This window comes from Schistocerca gregaria, chromosome 5 (genome assembly GCF_023897955.1).
Source record: "Schistocerca gregaria isolate iqSchGreg1 chromosome 5, iqSchGreg1.2, whole genome shotgun sequence".
NCBI lineage: Eukaryota > Metazoa > Arthropoda > Insecta > Orthoptera > Acrididae > Schistocerca > Schistocerca gregaria.
This window is the reverse complement of record NC_064924.1, coordinates 169,081,231-169,105,331: the sequence shown is the minus strand read 5'-3', so window position 1 is coordinate 169,105,331 and position 24,101 is coordinate 169,081,231. Positions and strand designations below refer to the sequence as shown.

The 24,101-nt window shown below is 41.6% G+C and overlaps 1 protein-coding gene across 6 annotated transcripts in view; it reads right to left on the bottom strand.

The window, feature by feature from the left end:
- Positions 1 to 24,101, bottom strand: part of LOC126272100 (speckle targeted PIP5K1A-regulated poly(A) polymerase-like) — a 192,614-nt gene that overhangs the window by 78,551 nt on the left and 89,962 nt on the right. For all 6 annotated transcript variants that reach the window (XM_049974683.1, XM_049974680.1, XM_049974684.1 and 3 more), the window contains one exon: positions 21,908 to 22,043. In XM_049974683.1, the coding sequence (XP_049830640.1) occupies positions 21,908 to 22,043 (136 nt within the window). The remainder of the gene's footprint in view (positions 1 to 21,907; positions 22,044 to 24,101) is intronic.

Sequence of the window (24,101 nt, the reverse complement as noted above, 5' to 3'; positions counted from 1 at the left end):
TTTTGCCTGCTTCATTTGCTGCATTTTTATATTTTCTCCTTTCATCAATTAAATTCAATATTTCTTCTGTTACCCAAGGAGTTCTACCAGCCCTTGTCTTTTTACCTACTTGATTCTTTGCTGCCTTCACTACTTCATCCCTCAGAGCTACCCGTTCTTCTTCTACTGTACTTCTTTCTCCCATTCCTGCCAATTGTTCCCTTATGTTCTCCCTGAAACTCAGTACAACCTCTGGTTCTTTTAGTTTATCCAGGTCCCATCTCCTTAAATTCCCATGTTTTTGCAGTTTCTTCAGTTTTAATCTACAGTTCATAACCAATAGATTGTGGTCCGAGTCCACATCTGCCCCTGGAAATGTCTTACAACTTAAAACCTGGTTCCTAAATCTCTGTCTTACCATTATATAATCTATTTGATACCTTTTAGTATCTCCAGGGTTCTTCCACGTATACAACCTTCTTTCATGATTCTTAAACCAAGTGTTAGCTATGATTAAGTTGTGCTCCGTGCAGAATTCTACTAGGCGGCTTCCTCTTTCATTTCTTAGCCCCAATCCATATTCACCTACTATGTTTCCTTCTCTCGCTTTTCCTACACTCGAATTCCAGTCACCCATTACTATTAAATTTTCGTCTCCCTTCACTATCTGAACAATTTCTTTTATTTCATCGTACTTTTCTTCAATTTCTTCATCATCTGCAGAGCTAGTTGGCATATAAACTTGTACTACTGTAGTAGGTGTGGGCTTCGTATCTATCTTGGCCACAATAATGCGTTCACTATGCTGTTTGTAGTAGCTTACCCGCATTCCTATTTTCCTATTCATTATTAAACCTACTCCTGCATTACCCCTATTTGATTTTGTGTTTATAACCCTGTAGTCACCTGACCAGAAGTCTTGTTCCTCCTGCCACCGAACTTCACTAATTCCCACTATATCTAACTTTAACCTATCCATTTCCCTTTTTAAATTTTCTAACCTACCTGCCCGATTAAGGGATCTGACATTCCACGCTCCAATCTGTAGAACGCCAGTTTTCTTTTTCCTGATAACGACATCCTCTTGAGTAGTCCCCACCCGGAGATCCAAATGGGGGACTATTTTACCTCCGGAATATTTTACCCAAGAGGACGCCATCATCATTTATCCATACAGTAAAGCTGCATGCCCTCGGGAAAAATTACGGCCGTAGTTTCCCCTTGCTTTCAGCTGTTCGCAGTATCAGCACAGCAAGGCCGTTTTGGGGCCAGGTCAGTCAATCATCCAGACTGTTGCCCCTGCAACTACTGAAAAGGCTGCTGCCCCTCTTCAGGAACCACACGTTTGTCTGGCCTCTCAACAGATACCCCTCCGTTGTGGTTGCACCTACGGTACGGCCATCTGTATAACTGAAGCACTCAAGCCTACCCACCAATGACAAGGTCCATGGTTCATGGTTCTAGTTGTTTAATGAATGGCAGTTGGCACTAAATGTAGAAAAAGTAAGTTGATTTGCATCAATAGGAAAATCAAACCTGAAATGTTCAGACACAACATAAGTAGTGTCCTGCTTGACACAATCATGCCGTTTAATATCTATGCATAATATTGCAAAGTGATATTAAAACTGAACAAACATGAGAATTGTGGTATGAAAGGTGTATGGCAACTTTGGTTTATTGGGTGATTTTTAGGAAAATGAGGTTCATTTGTAAGGACACTGCATAACAGGACACTAGTGCAACCAATTCTTGAGCAATACTCGAGTGTTTGGGATATGCACGACGTTGGATTAAAGGAAAACATCGAAGCAATTCACAGGCAGGCTACTACATTCTTTACTAGTAGATTTGAACAACATGTAACTGTTACAGAGATGCCTTGGAAAATCTAGTGGGAATCCCAGGGGGGAAGGTAAAACGCTTTTCAATTATCACTATAGGGAAAGGAATACTATTGAGAAAATTCAGAGAACTGGCAATGAAACTGACTGCAGAATGGTCCTACTACCACCAACAAACTAACATTTTACATCAGGACCACAAAGATAAGACCGAGAAATTAGGACCCATGTGGAGGCATGTAAACAGTTATTTTTCCATAGTTCTAAACGAAAAGAAATTACTAGTTATGGTACAGGGCACCCTCCACCACACACAGTATGGTGGCTATCACGTTATGTATGTAGATGTAGAAAGTGAGCATCTTCATCTACAGGTTCTATTTCCAATCCTGGATCTTCAAATACAAAATACACAAGATCTACTATTTTGTCAGCTTTCTATTGGCCACTTATATATTTGCATGCATCCATTAATGAACCACAAATGACCTCATTGAACTACTCTCACACATCACTAGAGTGTAATAACCATTATATGCAGCTCCAATGCCATAGGCCAAGGAACTCGGACTGTTAAACTCTTGCTTATACGAGATACGGTGCCACTGGCAACATCAGGATGTGTACACCTGTATGGTGTATGGACATGATGCTGTTAAGCGCTAACAAAATTGATATTATATAAAGCAAAATTTTAATAAACGAGGTTTAACATGACTATGAGGCATGTTGCATCAGTGTTACTGAGACAGAAGTACCTTTTAATTTTTTCATATTTTTGTTGAGACACAAACCCAAAAATACACTGTCAATTAAACAATTATCATATCAGAATTGTCAAGTCTAAGGTGGAGGGCACCAAAGAGGCAAATTGTATCACTATTTGTGAAGTGTAAATACCTTTCTATTTTACATATCTTTGTAGAGGCACTGCAACTGAAGCAGAGCCATCCACAAGAAACAAATAGAGGATCACAATAGTCTATAATTAGGATATTTTGAAATACTTTAACAATTTTTACTATCTGGATATTGTATCAAATAAATTCTCAAACATCATTTTGCATCTTATCCATGACTTGCACAGATTTTTGTTAGAAACCTCATTCTCGATACTCTTTTAATCACATGAAAGTGCTACATGTAGTGCCTTGTGTAACGAAGGTAAAAATAAACTAGCTTCCTCAGGGCAGTTCAATAGTGTGTACTGTGTCTGCAATTGAAAATGGAACCTTACTATTTGTGTACACTCTTCAAAGTGCAGACATGCCTCAAATGATCATTCCAAACTTAGGCCATAAACACATTGTAACTTTACGGAAAGAGAGATACACAACACTGAAGATGTGCCTTGTAGGGGTCACCCATGGTCAACAGTATCTGCTGACCACTGCTATCTACAGACTATGGCCTATACAGGGTTTCACAAGTTTCCCCAAGTGAAATTCCCTGATATTTACTTGATTTCCAGACAAGTTTTAGTTTCTTTCTCTGACAAATTTTGAGATATCAAGGGTAAGTTACGACATAAGTTGACAATCTGTCTTCACAGCCACGGTGCAAGAAACAAAATGGCAAACGAGAAAATACTTTAAAAAAACTCGCAAGCAAATGGCATTTCCTCATGTGGACAAAAGTCTTAAGTACTAACATCAACATCCTTTGTAATTGACTGTTTTTAGATGGAGAAAGCAAGCCAAATGGTATATTTGTTTCATTAAGATGATTGATGTTATTTAATTAAATAAAACAAAACACATCTGATGACAAAAATATGCGTCTCCTTGGAGTCACAAGACAGATTTAAAATACCTTCACTGATTTCATAAATAACCTCAGAGAAGAGTAGGTCTCTTGAAAGAAGTGTATAAGGCAGGGAAGAATTGTGTAAACCAACACTGTAGGTGACCATTACTGAAGTAACCTCAGCAAAAAAAGTAGACCTCTTGAAAGAAGTACATAAGGCAGAGAAGAATTGAGTAAACCAACACTATAGGTGACCACCAATAAAATGTTGGTTCTACTACTTTCATTAATGTCGGTTATTACCCACTTTATTATATACATTATTTTACAAGTGCTTTGTGATTTATCTTAAGAGAAATATATGAGTACATGATGTACAAATTGCCAGCATTTGACACAATTTTCTTCTTCTTCTCGTCCATACTTTCTAACATACAAACTACTTTTGAAGTGACAAAATGTACTAGAACAAATAAAATGTCTATAAAATGGTACACTGTACAACATACTTGAGGTGAGGCAGTCACTATTCCTGAAATCTATCGCCCATGGCCTCTGACCTGCTGAGGAGCACTGCAGTCCGAGGTTCTTGGATAAACCACGAAACTTCACTGCATTACACCATGCACAAACAGATCTGGCATATGGGCAGATTGGTGACACCAGATCCATCGGGCAGGGCCTGCACATTGTTGGGAACTGAAATGCTTCAGACCAGCAGGTCCAATCAGTTGCTGGTACCCGCAAGAACAGCCAGCAGTTTTGGCCTGTCGCAGAAATCCACTCATGTGGACAGCTATTCACGATCCACAGACAGCATGTTGATGAAATGAGGCCACAGTAATCAATCCGTGCAACAGATAATTTGCACAAATACTCTGAGAATCATTAATGATGAGGATAGGTAGCAACTCACCATAAAAATGATCGCTGAGCTGCAGACAGACACGTAGAAAAGACACACACACTTTTACAAAATAAATTTTCAACCATAGCTTCTGTTAGCTTCTGGACTAAATTTTAACAGCTTGTGTATCTTTAACAATTTCCTGCAATAATGCTTTGTTATATTTTAGATTTAAATATCAGAAGATAAAGTCTTCATCATACACTCTGAAAATGCAAACATTCACACAACCACTGTCACAACTAGTGCACACATGACTGCCATCTCTGACCTGTGCACCTACAGTCTTTGAGAATCAGATCCAAACAAACCACTCCTCACAACTCTCTGTGTCTTGTCGACAGCTGCTAAGCTAGCAGCAAGAACTGGTGGCAGCACTGACTGCTAGATCAGGGGAGTGGTAGGAAGGAGAGAAGCAGCACTGATGAGGGAGTAGGGATGTGGCACACATACTCAGCTACACCCAGTCAGCAACGATGCATGACACCTCAGTAACCAAACCATTTCATCTACTGAGGCAAAAATGAGATTGTTATAACCTTTAATCACAATAATTGCATGGATATTCAACACTCTCTCTTAGAAACAATAGCTGATCACATGATTACAACTCAGTCTCTCGTATTCGACTGCCGTGCCGTGACATGCGGCCGGCGCCGTTCGTAGCTAGGTGGCGCTCCCACGCTCAGCCGATTTGCGGAGCGCCACTATCGCTGTTTGCGCGTACTGTCGTCGCGGCACTGTTAAATGTTGTGGCACTATCACAACACTTTTCCCCCCTTGAAAAAAAAACTCACTTCCTTGGAGACATGGACAGCGCGGAGACATCCATGGCCTCTTGTGGGGCCCCGAGGAGATCCCGCGGAGAGACACGAGAGTATGGTCGAAAATGTCCAGGACGGAAGCTCGTGCGTGGAACATGCCTCCTGGATGAGATGATGGGTGAAAACTCCAGAGCAGCATCCATAGGTGTCATGGACCTGGGAGTGTGCTCCAGCGAGATGGGTCCCGGAGAAGGCGGCGTCGCGACTGGGGTCGGTTCCGGCATACTCGGAAGCGGCAGCGACGTCGGCTGCATCAACACGGACGGTAGATCGGCAGCAGCGACAGGACTGGCTTCTCGGGCTGGTGGAGGCGAAGGATGGGGCGGTGGCACCGGCGTGGCCACCACTCGTGGGCGCATCTGGTCGTAATGGCGAACAACCGTGCCGTCACCCGTACGGATTTCACAAAGCCGGCGGCCGTGAAGAGCCTTGACCACCCCTGGAATCCATTTAGGGCGAGATCCATACCCTCGTGCCCACACGTCGGCGCCCACCGAGTATTTTCCCGCATTAGGGGACACAGAACAAGGCCTGACAGGGTGAAGCAGGTGCAGTAGAGTGCGCGGTTGGCAGCCATGCAACAGTTCAGCAGGGCTGCGATCACCCAGAGGCGTGAAGCGATAAGAACTCAGAAATTGCAGCAGAGCCTCATCTGTGGAAAAATCACTAAGGAATTTTTTCATCTGGCATTTGAAAGTGCGGACAAGGCGCTCTACCTCTCCATTCGATTGTGGATGGAAGGGAGGTGCTGTAACATGATGAACCCCTTGTCCAGTACAAAAATCACGGAAGGCCTGCGAAGAGAACTGAGGCCCATTGTCCTTGACGATTGTGGATGGAAGACCTTCTAGCGCAAAGATTTTGGACAAAGCCACCGTCGTCGCTGCAGTGGTGGGTGACGGACATCTAACAACAAACGGAAACTTCGTCGTTCACCCGTTCCCATGGCTGAGCTGGATCAGGCCACAGAGAGGGCATTGTATGAGGTGCCGCCAGTTGTTGAGCACACTGGCCACATGCAGCAACCATATGGGCGATGTCCGAATCAATACTGGGCCAATAAACGTGCCTGCGGGCCAGGGACTTAGTCCGAGAAATACCCCAATGTCCTTCATCAACAGTTTGAGAACATCTTTGCGAAGAGAGGTTGGCACCACGGCTTGTGGAGATGCGCCATCCGTGGCCAGAAGAACAACACCATCACGAACAGACAGACGAAGGCGCAAGGCATGGTAGTTGCGAAGGGGATCCGATGCCTGGCCCTTGGTCCTGTCCGGCCAACCCCGTTGAACAAAACCGATCACCTGACGTAGGACCGGGTCCCGCGCAGTAGCCGACACGACCTACGAACCTGTAAGTGGAAAGCCCTCGACCGCACGACGTTCTTCCTCATCAATGTGGAAACAGAGGAGTTCATCACGATTGAAAACAGGGTCGGGGCCCATCGCCAATCGCGACAATGCGTCAGCGTTGGCGTGCTGGGCCGTGGGGCGATAGTGAATCTCATAATGAAAACGAGGCAAGTATAAGGCCCAACGTTGCAGGCAGTGAGCCGCCTTATCCGGAAGCGACGCCGATGGGCTAAACAGGGAGACCAGCGGTTTGTGGTCGGTGATGACCTGAAACTTAGAACCATACAAAAAAACGCTGAATTTTTTTAGAGCATAAATGATAGCGAGCGCCTCCTTTTCGATTTGAGAGTAACGCCGTTGCGCCTCGTTGAGGGTCTTGGAAGCATAGGCGATGGGTCGTTCCGACCCATCCTCATACCAATGGGCGAGAACAGCCCCTAGGCCATACTGTGACGCGTCAGTCGCCAGAACCAAGTGCTGACCCGAACGGAATGTGGCAAGACAAGGCGCCGACTGCAAATGAGCCTTCAGGCGGACAAAAGCCTGCTCACACCCGTCGGACCAACAGAAGGGGACGTTTTTGCGTAACAGCTGATGCAGAGGATAAGCTACCGCCACTGCGGATGGACTGAATTTGTGATAATAAGCAATCTTGCCTAGAAACGCCTGAAGTTCTTTGACGGTAGACGGCCGGGGGAGAGCGTTAATGGCCGCAACGTGCTGACGTAGAGGACGTATATCCTCACGGGACAAGTGGAAACCAAGATACTCAATGGAGGGTTGGAAGAACTGTGACTTGTCCAGATTGCACCTCATCCCAGCCGAATGCAAAACCTGAAAGAGTGAACGCAAATTACGAAGGTGCTCCTCAGCGGAGGCCCCCGTGACAACAATGTCATCCCGATAGTTTATGCAGCCGTGAACGGAAGCTGTGAGCTGTTCCAAAAACCGCTGAAAAATGGCCGGTGCGCTAGCGACGCCAAATGGTAACCGCTGGTACTGATACAACCCACAAGGAGTGTTGATAACTATCAGCGGAGGCCCCCGTGACAACAATGTCATCCAGATAGTTTATGCAGCCGTGAACGGAAGCTGTGAGCTGTTCCAAAAACCGCTGAAAAATGGCCGGTGCGCTAGCGACGCCAAATGGTAACCGCTGGTACTGATACAACCCACAAGGAGTGTTGATAACTATCAGCGGAGGCCCCCGTGACAACAATGTCATCCAGATAGTTTATGCAGCCGTGAACGGAAGCTGTGAGCTGTTCCAAAAACCGCTGAAAAATGGCCGGTGCGCTAGCGACGCCAAATGGTAACCGCTGGTACTGATACAACCCACAAGGAGTGTTGATAACGAGAAATTCCTTGGAAGTAGCGTCAAACAGCAACTGATGGTACGCCTCCGATAAGTCAAGTTTGGAAAAGAACTGGCCCCCAGCGAGCTTGGTAAACAACTCCTCAGGACGAGGAAGAGGATAAGTGTCAATGAGGCTCTGAGCATTGACAGTGGCTTTAAAGTCACCACACAATCGCAGACTCCCGTTTGGTTTGGAAACAACCACGATCGGCGATGCCCATTCGCTGGAGGTCACCGGAAGGAGAATTCCTGAAGCTGTTAACCTGTCTAGCTCAGCCTTGACAGGTGCACGAAACGCCACCGGAATAGGGCGTGCCCGGAAAAACTTAGGGCGAGCCATAGGTTTAAGAGTAATGTGGGCTTCAAAATCCTTGGCACAACCCAGACCAGCAGAGAACACGGACGAAAATTCAGAACACAATCCATCCAGCTGTTGATACGGAATATCCTCAGATATGAGGTGCACATCATCATCAATGGAGAACCCGAACAATTGGAAAGCATCATAACCGAACAGGTTCCCAGTGCCCGCATGATCCACCACATAAAACGTGAGGGGCCGAACAACAGACTTGTAGGCAGTGGAAGCATCAAACTGGCCCATGATAGGAATTTTCTGTTTATTATAAGTCCTCAGATTTCGCGTAACTGGAGACAACGGAGGGGAGTCCAACGCCAAATAGGTGCGAGAATTAATGAGAGTTACTGCAGAGCCAGTGTCCACTTGCATGCGGATGTCTTTATCCAGAACACGAACAGTAACAAACAACTTATTTGTTTGAGAAAGCATACAGTGAACATCCATGTCTGACGCCTCGTCCTCATCGACAGGAACTTTAGGGGACTGACACACAGAAGCAATGTGGCCTTTTTTCCTACATGAATTACATGTGGCCCAACGTTTTGGACACGCTGCCCGGTCATGCTGTACAAAACAACGGGGGCAAGAAGGAAGTGCGGAACGAACCGGCTTCTGTGGTTGCTTGTTTTGCTGCGAGCGTTGCGGCCCAACGGGACGTTGTTGACGCGAGTGAACCGCTGCCACATCGTCGTTCTCCTGTGAAACAGGCAAATTGCCCGTGTCGAGAGTTGACTGTACAGCGCCTACATCACACCACGCGTCTATTTGCGCACCAGCAGCGTGAGTCACTTCAAAGGATTGAGCGATGCTTAGAACTTTCGACAACGACGGGTTTGGCAATTGTAGGGCACTTTGCCTAACTTCTTTATCAGGAGCAAGCCGTAGAATAGCATCCCTAACCATTGAATCAGCATAAGACTCGTGATGTGTGTCCATGACAAACTGACATTTCATACTCAGACCGTGTAGTTCCGCCGCCCAAGCCCGGTAAGATTGATGGGGCTGTTTACGACACCGGTAGAACGCCACGCGGGCAGCAACGTCATGGGTGTTTTGTCGATAATAGTCAGACAATAAGTCACACATTTCTTGGAAGTACAGGAAGGCACGTTCCCTCAGAGGGGCTAACTGAGATAGTAGCTGATAGACTCGAGGGGAAATCCAAGATAGAAATAACGACTTACACATAGGAGCGTCGACAACGCCGAAAGCCAAGAAGTGTTGCCGCAAACGCTTCTCATAATCCTCCCAGTCTTCAACAGCCTCATCGTAAGGAGGGAATGGAGGCGGAGAAGAGGAAGACAGACGATGAGTAAGCGATGTCGACAACGCCTGAATCGCTGCCATCAGCTGTGTTTGTTGAGCCTGAATAGTAGCCGTCAGCTGTGTTTGTTGTTCAATGAGCGCTTGCATAAGCTGTTCCATGTCTGCCCCGCCACGAACACGCAAATCCACAACGCAGTGAAAATATCCCGACCTCGTCGCCAAAAAGTGTTATAACCTTTAATCACAATAATTGCGTGGATATTCAACACTCTCTCTTAGAAACAATAGCTGATCACATGATTACAACTCAGTCTCTCGTATTCGACTGCCGTGCCGTGACATGCGGCTGGCGCCGTTCGTAGCTAGGTGGCGCTCACGCGCTCAGCCGATTTGCGGAGCGCCTCTATCGCCGTTTGCGCGTACTGTCGTGGCAGCACTGTTAAATGTCGTGGCACTATCACAACAGAGATTTTTTTTAGTTTTTTTCTCTTTTTTCTAATTTCCCTGATTTCTGTGATGTGTTTGAAATTCCCTTATTTATAGACCCTGTGACAACCCTGCCATAGGTACCCTGAAGATAATGCAATAGTACTGTGTGCATCTTTTCAGGATGCAACTGTGAGGGCTGTGAAGACCCTAGCAATAGGTAATCATCTCCACATGGTTTTGCTTGCATACATGTCCAAAGAAACTTTACATCATAAATCAGAATAACACAGACCCTGCAATATCATATTTATCTGCTGACACCAGGCATGCAAATTTCAAGTAAAATGTGTCACTTGTACTGGAATATACATAATGGATGTACCAGTAAAGGTTGTAGACAAATGTTTGATGTCATGTGGAAATACGTGCCCAGCCGTGATTCATGCACAGATAGTCAAATGGTAAGGCAACCACTTGTGATAAGTGGTAAATGCACAAATTTTCATTGTTGTCATCCCATTCTGCAGCTGATGGTTTTCCAGATTCGCAATTGGGAATACATTCCATGTACTAATACAAATTCATTAGGTGGACATCATCAAGGATGGACCTATACTATAATGGGAGTAAAAGGAAATCAGGTGGATTATTGCTGTAACAATTTAGGATTTTCCTGGAAGTGGTCTGTTTGATGGTCTCACAATGGTAGGATGCTTTTATTACTCAAAGGTTTACAGAAGAATTTACCTGGGTAGTGTAGCTTCTTGGAGTTCCACATTTGGCTGAATGAATGAACGAGGACTCATGAGCCTGAGCTTTTCTTTCTACATAAGGCACAGAGGACATGAGTAAACAATATGAAGCAACAAAGAGTTGTTAATTACTTTTGGCCTTTAACTCTTCAAGAGAATGATCTATGGTTACGTATGTAACATCAAGAGTGTAAGACTTGGTCAGTTACAACCTTAATGATGAATAGTTGTTGGGTTCTATAAAGTTGCAAAGAAAGGCACATATTTATGAATATATACATCTGCGTGGTTCTGGCTTAGTAGCTAACCATAACATAGAGTAAGTTCCAGTAATAAGGGATTTTATACAGTTTTGAAAAAAGTATGGGTTTTATACAGTTTGTGTAAAAGTACTGAATTGCATGGTTGGGTTTGTAAATGTTCTTATGGGAGGGGCCTCGTTTTAACATAGTTATTCCTTTTCACATTTTCTGTTGGCTTGTGATTTAAATGACCTGGATAAGATAGTTTTCTATACTGTGGAATCACTAACCTGTTTCGTGAGTAACTTGGGAACTATTAATAGCTGAACCTGGAGTGACGGACTATCTTGTGTGTGTTTAGACCACATATTCATGACAGGAAACTTAAAAAAACAAAACAAAAATCTGCAAGTTGAATCCACAGGTTGATATAAGCACATATACAAGTAAGGCTTTGAAAGCAAGTTAAGATGGTTAAAGATTTTTTAAAACTTAGAGACTAATTCACTATAAAGTAAGGTGTATAAGTATAACCTTTTGTAATCAATACAGTGACTTACTGAAGATGTGAGTTGAAAAGTAATTAACACTGATTTAGTTTACCTGTAGGATAAGCATGTCACGATATCATCTATCTAAGAGGGGAACTATGAGGAGCAACAGATCGATCTGGCTTAAAGCAATGTCTTGTACCTTATACTTTCAATCCAACAAATGATGCCCATGACTTTTAAAAAAGGAACTTCCTTTTCTACTTTATTCAATTTGCGACCCATCTTCTGTGCGCAGGATTTTTGCTTGGTTTGTACATGCATCATGTGCAGGGTGAACACAAGTGTGTCTGTGAAAAGGTGTAGCCAGCAGTGATATTACGGTGCACGACGACAACTGCTGCAGCGAGTGGTTATTCCATGCTGTTCATGTCCCACCTAGGAGATACACTCTGATCTGCAGGGGAATACCCAGAGATTAGGAGATGTGGTTGTTGACATCTCTAAGAAGATAAGCCGGTGATTGGTTGACAGCCAGAAATATACAAGAGACGTTATACAACACACGTTTTATAACTTTGAGTACAAAAAAATTGTAAAAACGTAATGTACTCATTTGTAATGGAACAAATAAAGAGTTCAACTATCATTCGGCAACAGCTGGTATCTTAAGTAACTTTCCAGGCTGACACAGGCACCACCATCAAAGAAAACGAGTCTGAAGCCAAGATATCTGGGCCATGGTACTCTTGCAACTACTGCAAGTGCCAGAATGTAAAGTTTATAATCTACAGTGACAATAAAATATGTGCAAACGGACTGTTACATATACACGATACATTGGAAAGTGTCATCACAAACAACAATACAAACACCCCAGCAGCAACTTATAGTCAAGGTTTTTGGAGAAGGTTTCAGTTTTCAAAATAATTATGCAAGAGAATGCACTTCACCACACTGTGAGGAGGCAGAAACTAGCAGAATGGAATGGGCTGCAGTAACTGCTGACATAAATTCAATAATGACCCACTGAAATGTGTAGCATGTTGTCACAAGAACCTTCCTCACACACTGAACGACTCAGAAGGGCCACTATTGAAGAGTGAGAGTGTCTTGGGCAGCAGTGTCTTGATCACATTGTGGACTGCATACCAAGGAGCACCAGAGCATGTCACAATGCAAAGAGGGGAGCAACAAGGTACTGTATGTTACCCAGCTGCAGATTTTGATTTCCATGAATGTACTCAGCAGTGCAAACAGTTTTTGTTTATGTTGTTGTTTTTTTATTTGTTTTTATTTAGGTTACTGTTTTGTTTTTACACCATGGTTTTTTGTTTCGTAAGACATTATTCATTCCCTCCTCCAGGTGAACCAAAACCCACACACACGTAAGTTAAACATACAGGTGGTGTTAACTTCATGTGAACAGTTTACTTGGATTATTTTCACATCTTCCTGTTCTACTACAGTTGCATTTCACATCTTTCTGACCCACTCCAGTTTTATCAGGCATGACTGACACTAAATCTGAGCAATTGATATCATATCTTAAATACTCATAATTTTTGCATCTGTCCATTTTTCTATGTAAAGAACACTAGAAACAAGAAGGAATATCTATTTACGTGATCTTCAGGGTAAAAAAAATCATATGATGCAGCTTCCCATGCCAGTCTATCCTGTGCAAGTGTCTCCATCTCTGCATTAACTACTGTAACCAACGTCCATTTGCTTACAGAAGTCAAGCTTTAGCCTCCCTTTACTATTTGAGCCACAAAATTTCCTTCCATTTGCAAACTGGCAATTCCTTGATAATTAACAAACTGACTATTCCTTGATACCTCAGGATATGTCTTATTAACTTCTCCCTTCATTTACTCAAGTTGTGTAATAAAAATATTTTCTCCCCAATTTGATGCAGTACCTCTTCATAGGTTAATAAACCTACCTTCCTAAATGTCAGCATTCTTCTGTAAGTCTACAGTCCATGTTTTATCTCCATATAAGGCTAAGTCAGTTAGCTTTCTTTGGTGGGTCATTTCATGTAGTTTCTACACAAATGTCATAAGAAAAGAATACCACATTAGAGGCTAACATAAGATTTTTCTTATTATTGCCAGTCTGCAATTTACATCCTCCTTACTTAACCCAGTGTCAGTTATTTTGCTGCCCATAGCAACCAGAGCAGAAGCTTGATATAAAGCAGCTGTTGAAAAACATGTTTCACTCCCACATCATAGCATACCCGCAATATATGGAGGGTGAGTCGTGTAACAGCAAACTACAAATACAAAATTAGGAAGAACACATAATGCAATATTATACATACTGTACAATACTGTATTTAAATTTAAAGAATTTTAGAAATAAAACATTTCAGAAAATTACCAAACAGGGTACAGCGATTAGACAAACTTCACTCAAATGTCGATCAAACAAGAACACGAGTTTCAATACAGTATACAAGTAAACTATCAAACACAGTATGATAATTTACAACACTGCCTGGAAGTTACAGTACGTCATTATTCTGTTGCCTTAAAGAAGTCAGTTAGCTTTCTTTGGTGGGTTATTTCACACAATACTTTAGTGTTTATTTTTTCTTTCTCATCTGGTAAAACAACTCAATTTGGTTTGGTTCACTCTGTCTATCCATATGATAACTTTCTTTATATTATGTAATATTTCACATGTACTAAGAAAATTATCTATAGTTTCATCTTCATCTTAATCTTCACCATCCTCATCATCGACTGCTTCACTACTCTCATTTTGAACAGTATCAAAAATGTCTTTGTCATCTATGATCTTCGAAATTGATTGTTCATCGCTGATGACTACGCAACAGTTCAAAACTTCCAAATCAGTATTTCACAACAGAACATACATGCAGACTGGATGTTACTGCTGTTCATGTCACTACAGTGTTCATTTGTTGTATTTTCTTCAACGGAACACTTGTTCCAGGAATTCCTAATTGAGGTCAGCCTGATGCTTTGTTAAGCCAGGTCATTCCATCACAATTTTACAATTAATGATGATTTAAATTTTAATCTATCATAACTGTGTGTAGAGTTTTCGGAAACTGAAGCAGATTCTCTCTCGCAAGGCCTTCCTTCTCGTTCAATGGTGATTGGCAAAATTCCCTGACGAAATTTCCATCTAGAAAATCACCTGTCAAAGCTATAAAATCTATGGTGTCATTTGAATCAAAGTGAAATTTTTCAGCTTGAGCTTTAATCAATGGCACACCTTCACTTCTCTTTATTAGAAACCACCTATAAAAGCTTTCATCGAGCTCACTGTCTTTTCCAGGTTTAGTTCTTTCTCTGTCCATTCCCCCATCACCTTCAATTCCCTTCTTTCACTCATTGCCTGATTGTGGGGATGTGATATACCTGCACCTCTTCACATGATCAATAATTTTTAGTTGATCACTCACAGAATAAGCTTTAGATTCTATGACATTGTAACAAATACACAGAAATCTGGACGATGAAGGTATAATTTATGTTCTGCATGATGCTTGCACTCATTTCAAATATTGCCAAGCACTGTTGCATAGACACTTTGTTAACTGTGTCACAATGTTAACTGTGAGATGTGTATTCAAAGCCTCTGACCAACAAGATTCTTGGTATGTTGATTTAATTACCTCCATCTATTTTGGTTATTGTTAGAGAGTTTGCAGGCTGCAGCAGTAAATTATAGTGCGGAAAGGCTATATGCAGACCCTAATAAGACTTTTTCAAGTTCATAAAATACACTGAGAGTGCAAAACTCATTCATGACACCGCATTACATCCGAATCTGCAGTATATGGGACTGAGGTACATTGGGCTTCTACTGTACTGCTGCAATAAGTGTAATTGTCTGGCAGTTTTGGTAACCTCAACACACACACACACACACACACACACACACACACACACACACACACACATAATTGTTTGGTGTGGGTGAATGTAATGAATTTATGTAGTGTAGTTGGTGCTGATTAAACCAAGTGGGTGAAAACTGTGGCAATAACCTTACTCGTCTTGGAGGGCAACAACGGGTTTTTCAGGATAATGTGCCCATTCAACGAATGTGTACTCATAAACTGAGTGATATACCCTCACACCAAGAGACACTATGGAGAAGTTTGTAATGTTAGCCAGAACATTGGTACAAAGTTCTGATAATCAGGATACTAACATCACGATCACTCCTCCCGGTGCTGGCCAAATAGTGGCAACAAAAAAGTTATCCACAATGAGAATTTGACACTGTTACCTCCAAGTCTAGCATGAAGGCACAAGCTAGTGTAAGTGACCTAGGCTATGGAGGCAGATAACATCAGCTGTGAATTGATACGTAAAAAAAAAAAAAAAACACTCACCATGAGTGGAGTGAAATTATTTGCATTATAACAACTTACTTATGTGTTTACCAGAATTTTCTAACGACCAATTATTTCACCACTGATGTCACATACAGCATCCCCTTTTTAGATGGTCAGCTTTATTGTGCAATATTTTCACGATGAGCGGCAGTATCTCCCAGATGAACACGTAATGGTTAGACAGAGAGGTCGAGCAACAATATTGAGCACATAAAAAACTTTTGAATATAGTGCACTGCCAGGAAATACTGTGCCGCCCATTAGCCGTAATTGCCTTGCCAGTATCATGCGTGCTTCAGTCTCTAGGTACATTTGTGTTTGTTGTCCGTTGTTGTTGCTGTAGTGTTGCAACTGAGTTTGAAATAAGATGAAAGAGTGTTTTTCTTAGACCATAATGAAATATATAAATCACTGGGATGGTTACGACAGATGAGTACAAAAACAGAAATATTTGGAATGAATCAATACAAACTGATGCTCACAAAATACTGGGAATGTACCCTACAGCCACAACGAAAGATGTTTAAAAAAATTAATTACAGTAACGCAAAGTTATGAAAAACAATATATATGGATATTTACACGTGTGTGTGTGTGTGTGTGTGTGTGTGTACACACATTACCTACCTGAATATAATCTTATAATCTTTTGGAGCACCTACCACTGCATGAGGCCTTTCCATAACTATGTCTCAAATGCTTTGAATTGAAATTGCACTTCTAAATTTCAAGTTTTTGAAAGCACTGACAGTAGCATGATGTCATAGCATAATAGATAAACACTGACTTGGTGGAAACGTGTCTCTCATTGTGGAGTTTAGTACTGAATCAAAACATTGGACAGTCCATATTTAAAAAGTTATGTTTTTTCTTTCTCCACAAGCTCAGTTCTCTCAACAACTTTTTGAGAGTAACCCTTTTTATGTAAATCGAAGGTGGGGTGGGGAGTAAAGGAAAGGAAGGGACAGATGATATCAGCTGAATTGGGACTTTTTGCGAAATCAGTGTCAACAAGTGAAAATATCTGCCAGACTGTGACTCAGGATCTAGTGCTTAGTAGGTAGTTGCATTAACCACTGCACCACCAGGACACAGTGTTGACTGCAAATGCACAGACTATCTCCGCAAGCTCCTCAGCCGACTCTCATTCCCATCTAGCGCCATCACCTACCCACAGTCCCTGTCCATGTCTTCCATGTTTGCTAATTTTAGATTCACGTTGGAGGTTCAACAAAAATGTGCACCTGCTCTGATGCTTGCGGATTCTCAGCCCATCGATGCATACCAATTCTATGACTGTGTGATGTCTGTTCTTTCAGGCACACATTCATACAATTAATACTGATGGTTGTGGATTCACAGCCATTGAGTTGTATCAATTATATGACTGTGGCATGCTGTGAATCTACAACCATCGATGCAGATGCACATTTACATTCGACCCCCAGCAGGAATCTAAAATTAGTGAGCACAGAGAAAGTGGACTGAGACTGTAGATAAGGGGTGGTGCTAGGTGGGAATGTGAATTGGCCCAGCATCATGCCGAGACAGGTGACACAGTGGTTAACGCAACTGCCTTGTACGCAGGAGAGCCCAGGTTCAAGTCCCAACCTGGCATACATTTTTGCTCGTCGCTGCTGCTTCCGCATTAACCCCTGATGCAGGTGATGTCATCAGTTCTTTTCTTTTCCCTTCTCTTCCCTCCACCTTCAATTTAAATATGAATCACAGCTGCAGATTCCATGTGGTGTCTGTTCTTTGGACATGTCCAAAAGAACAGACACCACATATTCTTACAAATGAGGGAATCTTTGGTGATCTTTGTATAAATTTTTCATCAAAATTTCTTTTGTCACCATGTAGATGAATTATCATAGCAGCAGTCTACTGATCATACAACTTTCTGAACCAGAGTAAATACTGCATAATACTATTGTTCACTTGTATTGAGCAGTTTAGGGGGACCTGGTATAATGTTGCATAATATTATTCTGCAATAATACTGACCACCCAGGATAATGGCCACATACACCGGAACCCCCATTTGACGTTTTTGTGCAGTCCAGACTTAAAAAATGCAAAACTGAGGAAAATGTAGAATCGAGGAAAACACTAAAAGCCCCAAAATATGAGCAAAAACATTTGTAATTAGCATGTATGATTAAAAATCGTAATACTCCCCTATTCACTGCATACAGTCTGTATATGTGAAGGAAATTAAATGTATAATACAATGTTTATACAATGATTTGTGGTAATGGATTGCATCAGTTCTTCAAAAATCACAGTTGCACAACTGCACGCAAAAACTCGTCAAAAATGTAAATTGGTATCTGGGTACAAGACAATCAATCTATTTTCCAACCAGCTATGACCACAAATTGTCAACAACCTTGTCACAGTGGTAACACTGGTTCCTGTCAGTTCACTGGAGTTAAGTGCTGTCAGGCTTGGCTAGCACTTTAATGGGGCACTGTCTGGGTCTGCTGAGGTTCATTGGCAAGCAGGGTGCACTCAGCTCCTGTGAGGCCAATTGAGGAGTTACTTAACTGAGAAGTAGCAGCACTCATTACGAAAACTGATAATGGCTCAGAGAGCTTTGCGCTGAATACATGCACCTCTGAATCCACATCTGATGATTCCTATGGGCTGAGGACGACACAGCAGCCTGTAGGTACCGTTGGGCCTTCAAGACCTGTTTGGACAGTAACTGTCTGTCTATGACCTATACGTCAAAACAAACATTTTAGAGAAATCTATCCTTTGTGAGCAGCCACAAAAAGCAAAAATTGATGAATATGTGAATTAAGCTGAAAACTGTAAAGTAGACGTAATAGGCATCGGAATCTAACATGTGGGAGAGGAGGAGGAAGATATTCGTGTTTAACGTCCCGGCGACAATCTGGTCATTAGAGACGGAGCACAAGCTCGGATTAGGGAAGGATGGGGAAGGAAGTCGGCCGTGCCCTTTCAAAGGAACCATCCCGGCATTTGCCAGGAGTGACCTAGGGAAATCACAGAAAACCTAAATCACGTTGGCTGGACGCGCTAACATGCGGGGCTGTGTGTTTTTCTTCTATACCGAATGACAGTGCAGCATACTCTGGTGAAGTGTGCACAGTGACCTCTAGTGTATTGCTTGTAAATATCCAGCAGGCGAGCTCATTTTTTGTGTGTGGATCGACTACGTTTCACATCACTTTTTGCAGGAACTGACATAATCGTGATGTAATGCCACTGTGAAGATGAACAGAAATGAGGCTATTGATTTGTCGATCGTTATAACACAATGTTGATGTTTATGGATGTGTTAGTGGCAGGAGAATCTCAGTTGTGGTGAGAACTCTTTATGGGCATGTTTGTAGTTGTGCAATGTGTGAAATATTATTGACAAGGAAAAATACGAATGTTATGGCTCATCGTTTTTCTTGCACCAATTTAAGGTGTTCTCTTAGGTTCCTGCCTACACTCGGAAATTGTCACATATTTGGAAACAAACTGCATAATATTTGTGAGAAGGAAGGACATGAATTATATTGCTACTCATTTTAGTCTAAGCAATTAAAACTGTCCTCTGTAGCTCCTGCCTAACCACACAGTCAGAAATCGACACATATTTGGAAATAAACAGCGAAATATGTATGACACGGAAGAATGTTAATTTTATTGCTGCAAGTGAAATGAGTCAAACATTTGTTTCATCCTTTTTCCTCTAATCATTTAATTGGATAGGTAAAAAATCTACTCACCAATCAGCAGCAGTACACACACTTAAAAGACTGTTGTGAATGGCAAGCTTTAGGAGCCAGGGGCTCCTTCTTCAGGCAGAAGGAGAAGGAAGAAGGGTGAAGGAAAAGGACTGGAGAGGTACGGTAGATATCGGGAAATTCTCACCCAAAACTGTGGGTCAGGGGAGACTTACCGTAAGGAATGAGCAGGAATGCCTTTCAACCAATTCAAAGTCTTTCAGCCAATTCACACCATGTCCTTGTAGATGTGGGCTGTTCTGCAGCTAATGTTTTGCTTGCCTGTATTTTTCTTAATTCGTTTATGTATGTACTATTATAATTTTAATTGAATGGATTTTGCTCTGCAGCTCAGATATTGTATACAAATCCATGTTCAGATCGCATGTGACAATCTCGAGAGCAGCAACAAGTCACCGCTTGTCTTTGTAGTCAATGTCATTAAAATCCAACAAATACCTATTAATAGCATAGATACAAGAAAAGTGAATCATTTCCTCCATTTCCCACTTCTTATTTCAGTTTCTTTACTCTCTACAGACATACCTAACCTCAGAACGCATGCAACTAGTGTTGCCAAAGTTGGAACAAGCCAAAAATCTTTAGTTTCGCCAATGAGTTGTGCATAAGCTGGCCGCACATGTTGTAAAATAGGCTATAGTGTGGCGGCTGATGGGTGAAATAACAAACCGCCAGCCAATTAGAGCTCACTAGTTGGAAATGGCCGATGCTTCCTTGATTCTCACTGAGACTCAGTGTTTGAATTTAAAGGTTGATGATCAATATGGTTCTTGAATGCAGTACGTTAGAAACACATGCAACAAGATGAGACTGAGTTACAAGAGGCACGAGAAAAGGTGGAGGATGAGACCCATCATAATTTATTGTCTTGGCCCGGAGCACCTTGAAATGACTATCCTGATTTTCCATTGCTGCCGCAATCTAGCAGTAGCTGTATTATAACTGCTTGGCGAAGCTAAATGCTGCAAGTTGTGTTGGAATGACAATTGTGGATTATGTCAGCATTTCCTCTTTCATGTCTCCCCTCTCTGCAATGGCCTATAATATTCCCTTAACTCCACCACCACCCCACTGTGTGAACCGTCTGTCTTTTGTGTCACTTATAACTTGTTCTGTCACATCAAATGTCAATAGGAAGAAAATGGGACAAAGTCAAGCAAGGTGCTGAGTATGAGCGTAGCATCAAGATAAACCTTATTAGGAAGAAATGTAAAGTCAGGGAATTTTTAGCATTGATCTTATGGGTTTTTCACGGGGGCTATGAATTTATGGCATAGAATCACAAAAACTGTAAAATTGGAGAACATAAAATTAAAGTTCCACTGAATACACAATTTCCTCAGAATAAACTATTTTGACAAAGTTTGGTCATTTATGTTCAGATTCCTACAGTTGCAATAAAATACAAAAAAAAAATGTGTGATTACCAAAAGGAATGGCTATTAGCAAAAATCACTTTTCAATAAAACTCACTCTGTCTCCACATAAAAAGGTATATAAAACTGTGTTATCACACTGCTATACTGCAATGTTCTGTAAAGTACTTATAGAATATAGACCAAAAGGTACATCACAGTAAATAGATTTTAAATAAAGATAAATTACTAGAAATGTTTCTTTACCTGATAATGTGGGTTTTACTGAGCCATCACAGCTCAACAGCTCAACATATAAACACTGCTACTCACAGCAAAACTGACAAATCTCTGGTGAATACCTAAGAACTCTACTGACAGATACATGTAACACTGATACACAGCTGAAAGGAAGTCAAACTTTCCAACAAATCTACGTATAAAGAATAAATTTCACAAAAAATCTTATGCCTTCTCTCTCTCTCTCTCTCTCTCTCTCTCTCTCTCTCTCTCTCTCACACACACACACACACACACACACACACACACACACACACACACACACACACACGAGATAGAGATAGAGAGAGAGAGAGATAGAGAGAGAGAGAGAGATTTAATTTAAATATATAGTTATTTTTATTCAGAACTCTACTAAAAATTTCATTAAACAAATTGAAAATTTATTTTTAACTCCATTTGATTTGATGTGACCATCTGACTTTGTACAAAATATTTCCAAAACTGGAATAAATTATTCAGCAAACTGATGCAAGAGGCTACGTCCGTTTCGAAATGCTAACAGACACCACTTGCCCACCACTCAGTAACAATTTGCATAAGGTTATCACCTGGCAGAATCATCACAATATCCGTATCAGATCCTCTAAGTGGAACACCTGTGACAGCAGATCCAAACTGGTGTGCTTGGCAGCCTGGAACCAATTCCGAGATGCATTCTTCAAGATCTCTCTGCAGCATACGCAGCTGGAAATTAATGCATTAGGTTTCAGAACATAAGCTGAATGAAGCGTTATAACCATGAGTCACTTTTACAGATTAAAAAAATAAATAAAAGAATCTTGTGGAAAGTCAACACAAAGTTAACACTCATATTTAATCTTGGTATAAGCCACACTCACAAACAAAAATATATTGAAATTTACATATATAGAAAGAGAGGAAGGACGGTAAGTGCTGAATATCTTGCTGATGTCTAGGTCACTGGATGAGGCACAAGCTTGAAAAGCACAAGATTGCAGAAGGAAATCAGAAGTGGATTTGAGCCTCTCCTTCCATTGATAAAATAGTTGTTGACAGAAAGATAAACAAATACAGTGTTGTTGTTTTGGTTACTGATTCTAAGATTTGATCTGATGCCATCCTACACATGCTTGTGCTTGTGAGTTACAACTGGGGAATGCAATATTTGTGATTGTGTTGGTCCACCAACCATGGACCTTGCCGTTGGTGGGGAGGTTTGCATGCCTCAACGATACAGACAGCCTTACTGTAGGTGCAGCCACAATGGAGGGGTATCTGTTGAGAGGCCAGACAAACGTGTGGTTCCTGAAGAGGGGCAGCAGCCTTTTCAGTAGTTGCAGGGACAACAGTCTGGATGATTGACTGATCTGCCCCTGTAACACTAACCAAAACAGCCTTGCTGTGCTGGTACTGCGAACGGCTGAAAGCAAGGGGAAACTACAGCCGTAATTTTTCCCGAGGGCGTGCAGCTTTACTGTATGATTAAATGATGATGGCATCCTCTTGGGTAAAATATTCTGGAGGTAAAATAGTCCCCCATTCGGATCTCCAGATGGGGACTACTCAAGAGAATGTCCTTATCAGGATAAAGTAAACTGCTGTTAATCGGGCAGGTAGGTTAGAAAATTTAAAAAGAGAAATGGATAGGTTAAACTTAGATATAGTGGGAATTAGTAAAGTTCGGTGGCAGGAGGAACAAGACTTTTGCTCAGGTGAATACAGAGTTATAAATACAAAATCATGTAGGGGTAATGCAGGAGTAGGTTTAATAACAAATAAAAAAATAGGAGTGCGGGTAAGCTACTACAAACAGCATAGTGAACGCATTATTGTGGACAAGATAGACACGAAGCCTATGCCTACTACAGTAGTACAAGTTCATATGGCAACTAGCTCAGCAGATGATGAAGAAATTGATGAAATGTATGATGAGATAAAAGAAATTATTCAGGTAGTGAACGGAGATGAAAATTTAATAGTCATGGGTGACTGGAATTCGAGAGTAGGAAAAGGGAGAGAAGGAAACATAGTAGGTGAATATGGACTGGGGCTAAGAAATGAAAAGAGGAAGCCGCTTGGTAGAATCTTGCACAGAGCATAACTAAATCATAGCTAACACTTGGTTCAAGAATCATGAAAAAAGGTTGTATACATGGAAGAATCCTGGAGATACTAGGTTTCAGATAGATTATATAATGGCAAGACAGAGATTTAGGAACCAGGTTTTAAAGTGTAAGACATTTCCAAGGGCAGATGTGGACTCTGACCACAATCTATTGGTTATGAACTGTAGATTAAAACTGAAGAAACTACAAAAAAGTGGGAATTTAAGGAGGTGGGACCTGGGTAAACTGACTAAACCAGAGGTTGTACAGAGTTCCATGAAGAGCATAAGGGAACAATTGACAGGAATGGGAGAAAGAAATACAGTAGAAGAAGAATGGGTAGCTTTGAGGAATGAAATAGTGAATGCAGCAGAAGCTCAATTACGTAAAAAGATGAGGGCTAGTAGAAATCCTTGGGTAACAGAAGAAATATTGAATTTAATTGATGAAAGGAGAAAATATAAAAATGCAGTAAATGAAGCAGGCAAAAAGGAATAGAAACTTCTGAAAAATGAGATCAACAGGATTGCATAACGGCTAAGCAGGAATGGCTAGAGGACAATTGTAAGGATGTAGAGGCTTATCTCATTAGGGGCAAGATAGATACTGCCTACAGGAAAATTAAAGAGACCTTTGGAGAAATGAGAGCCACTTGTATGCATATCAAGAGCTCAGA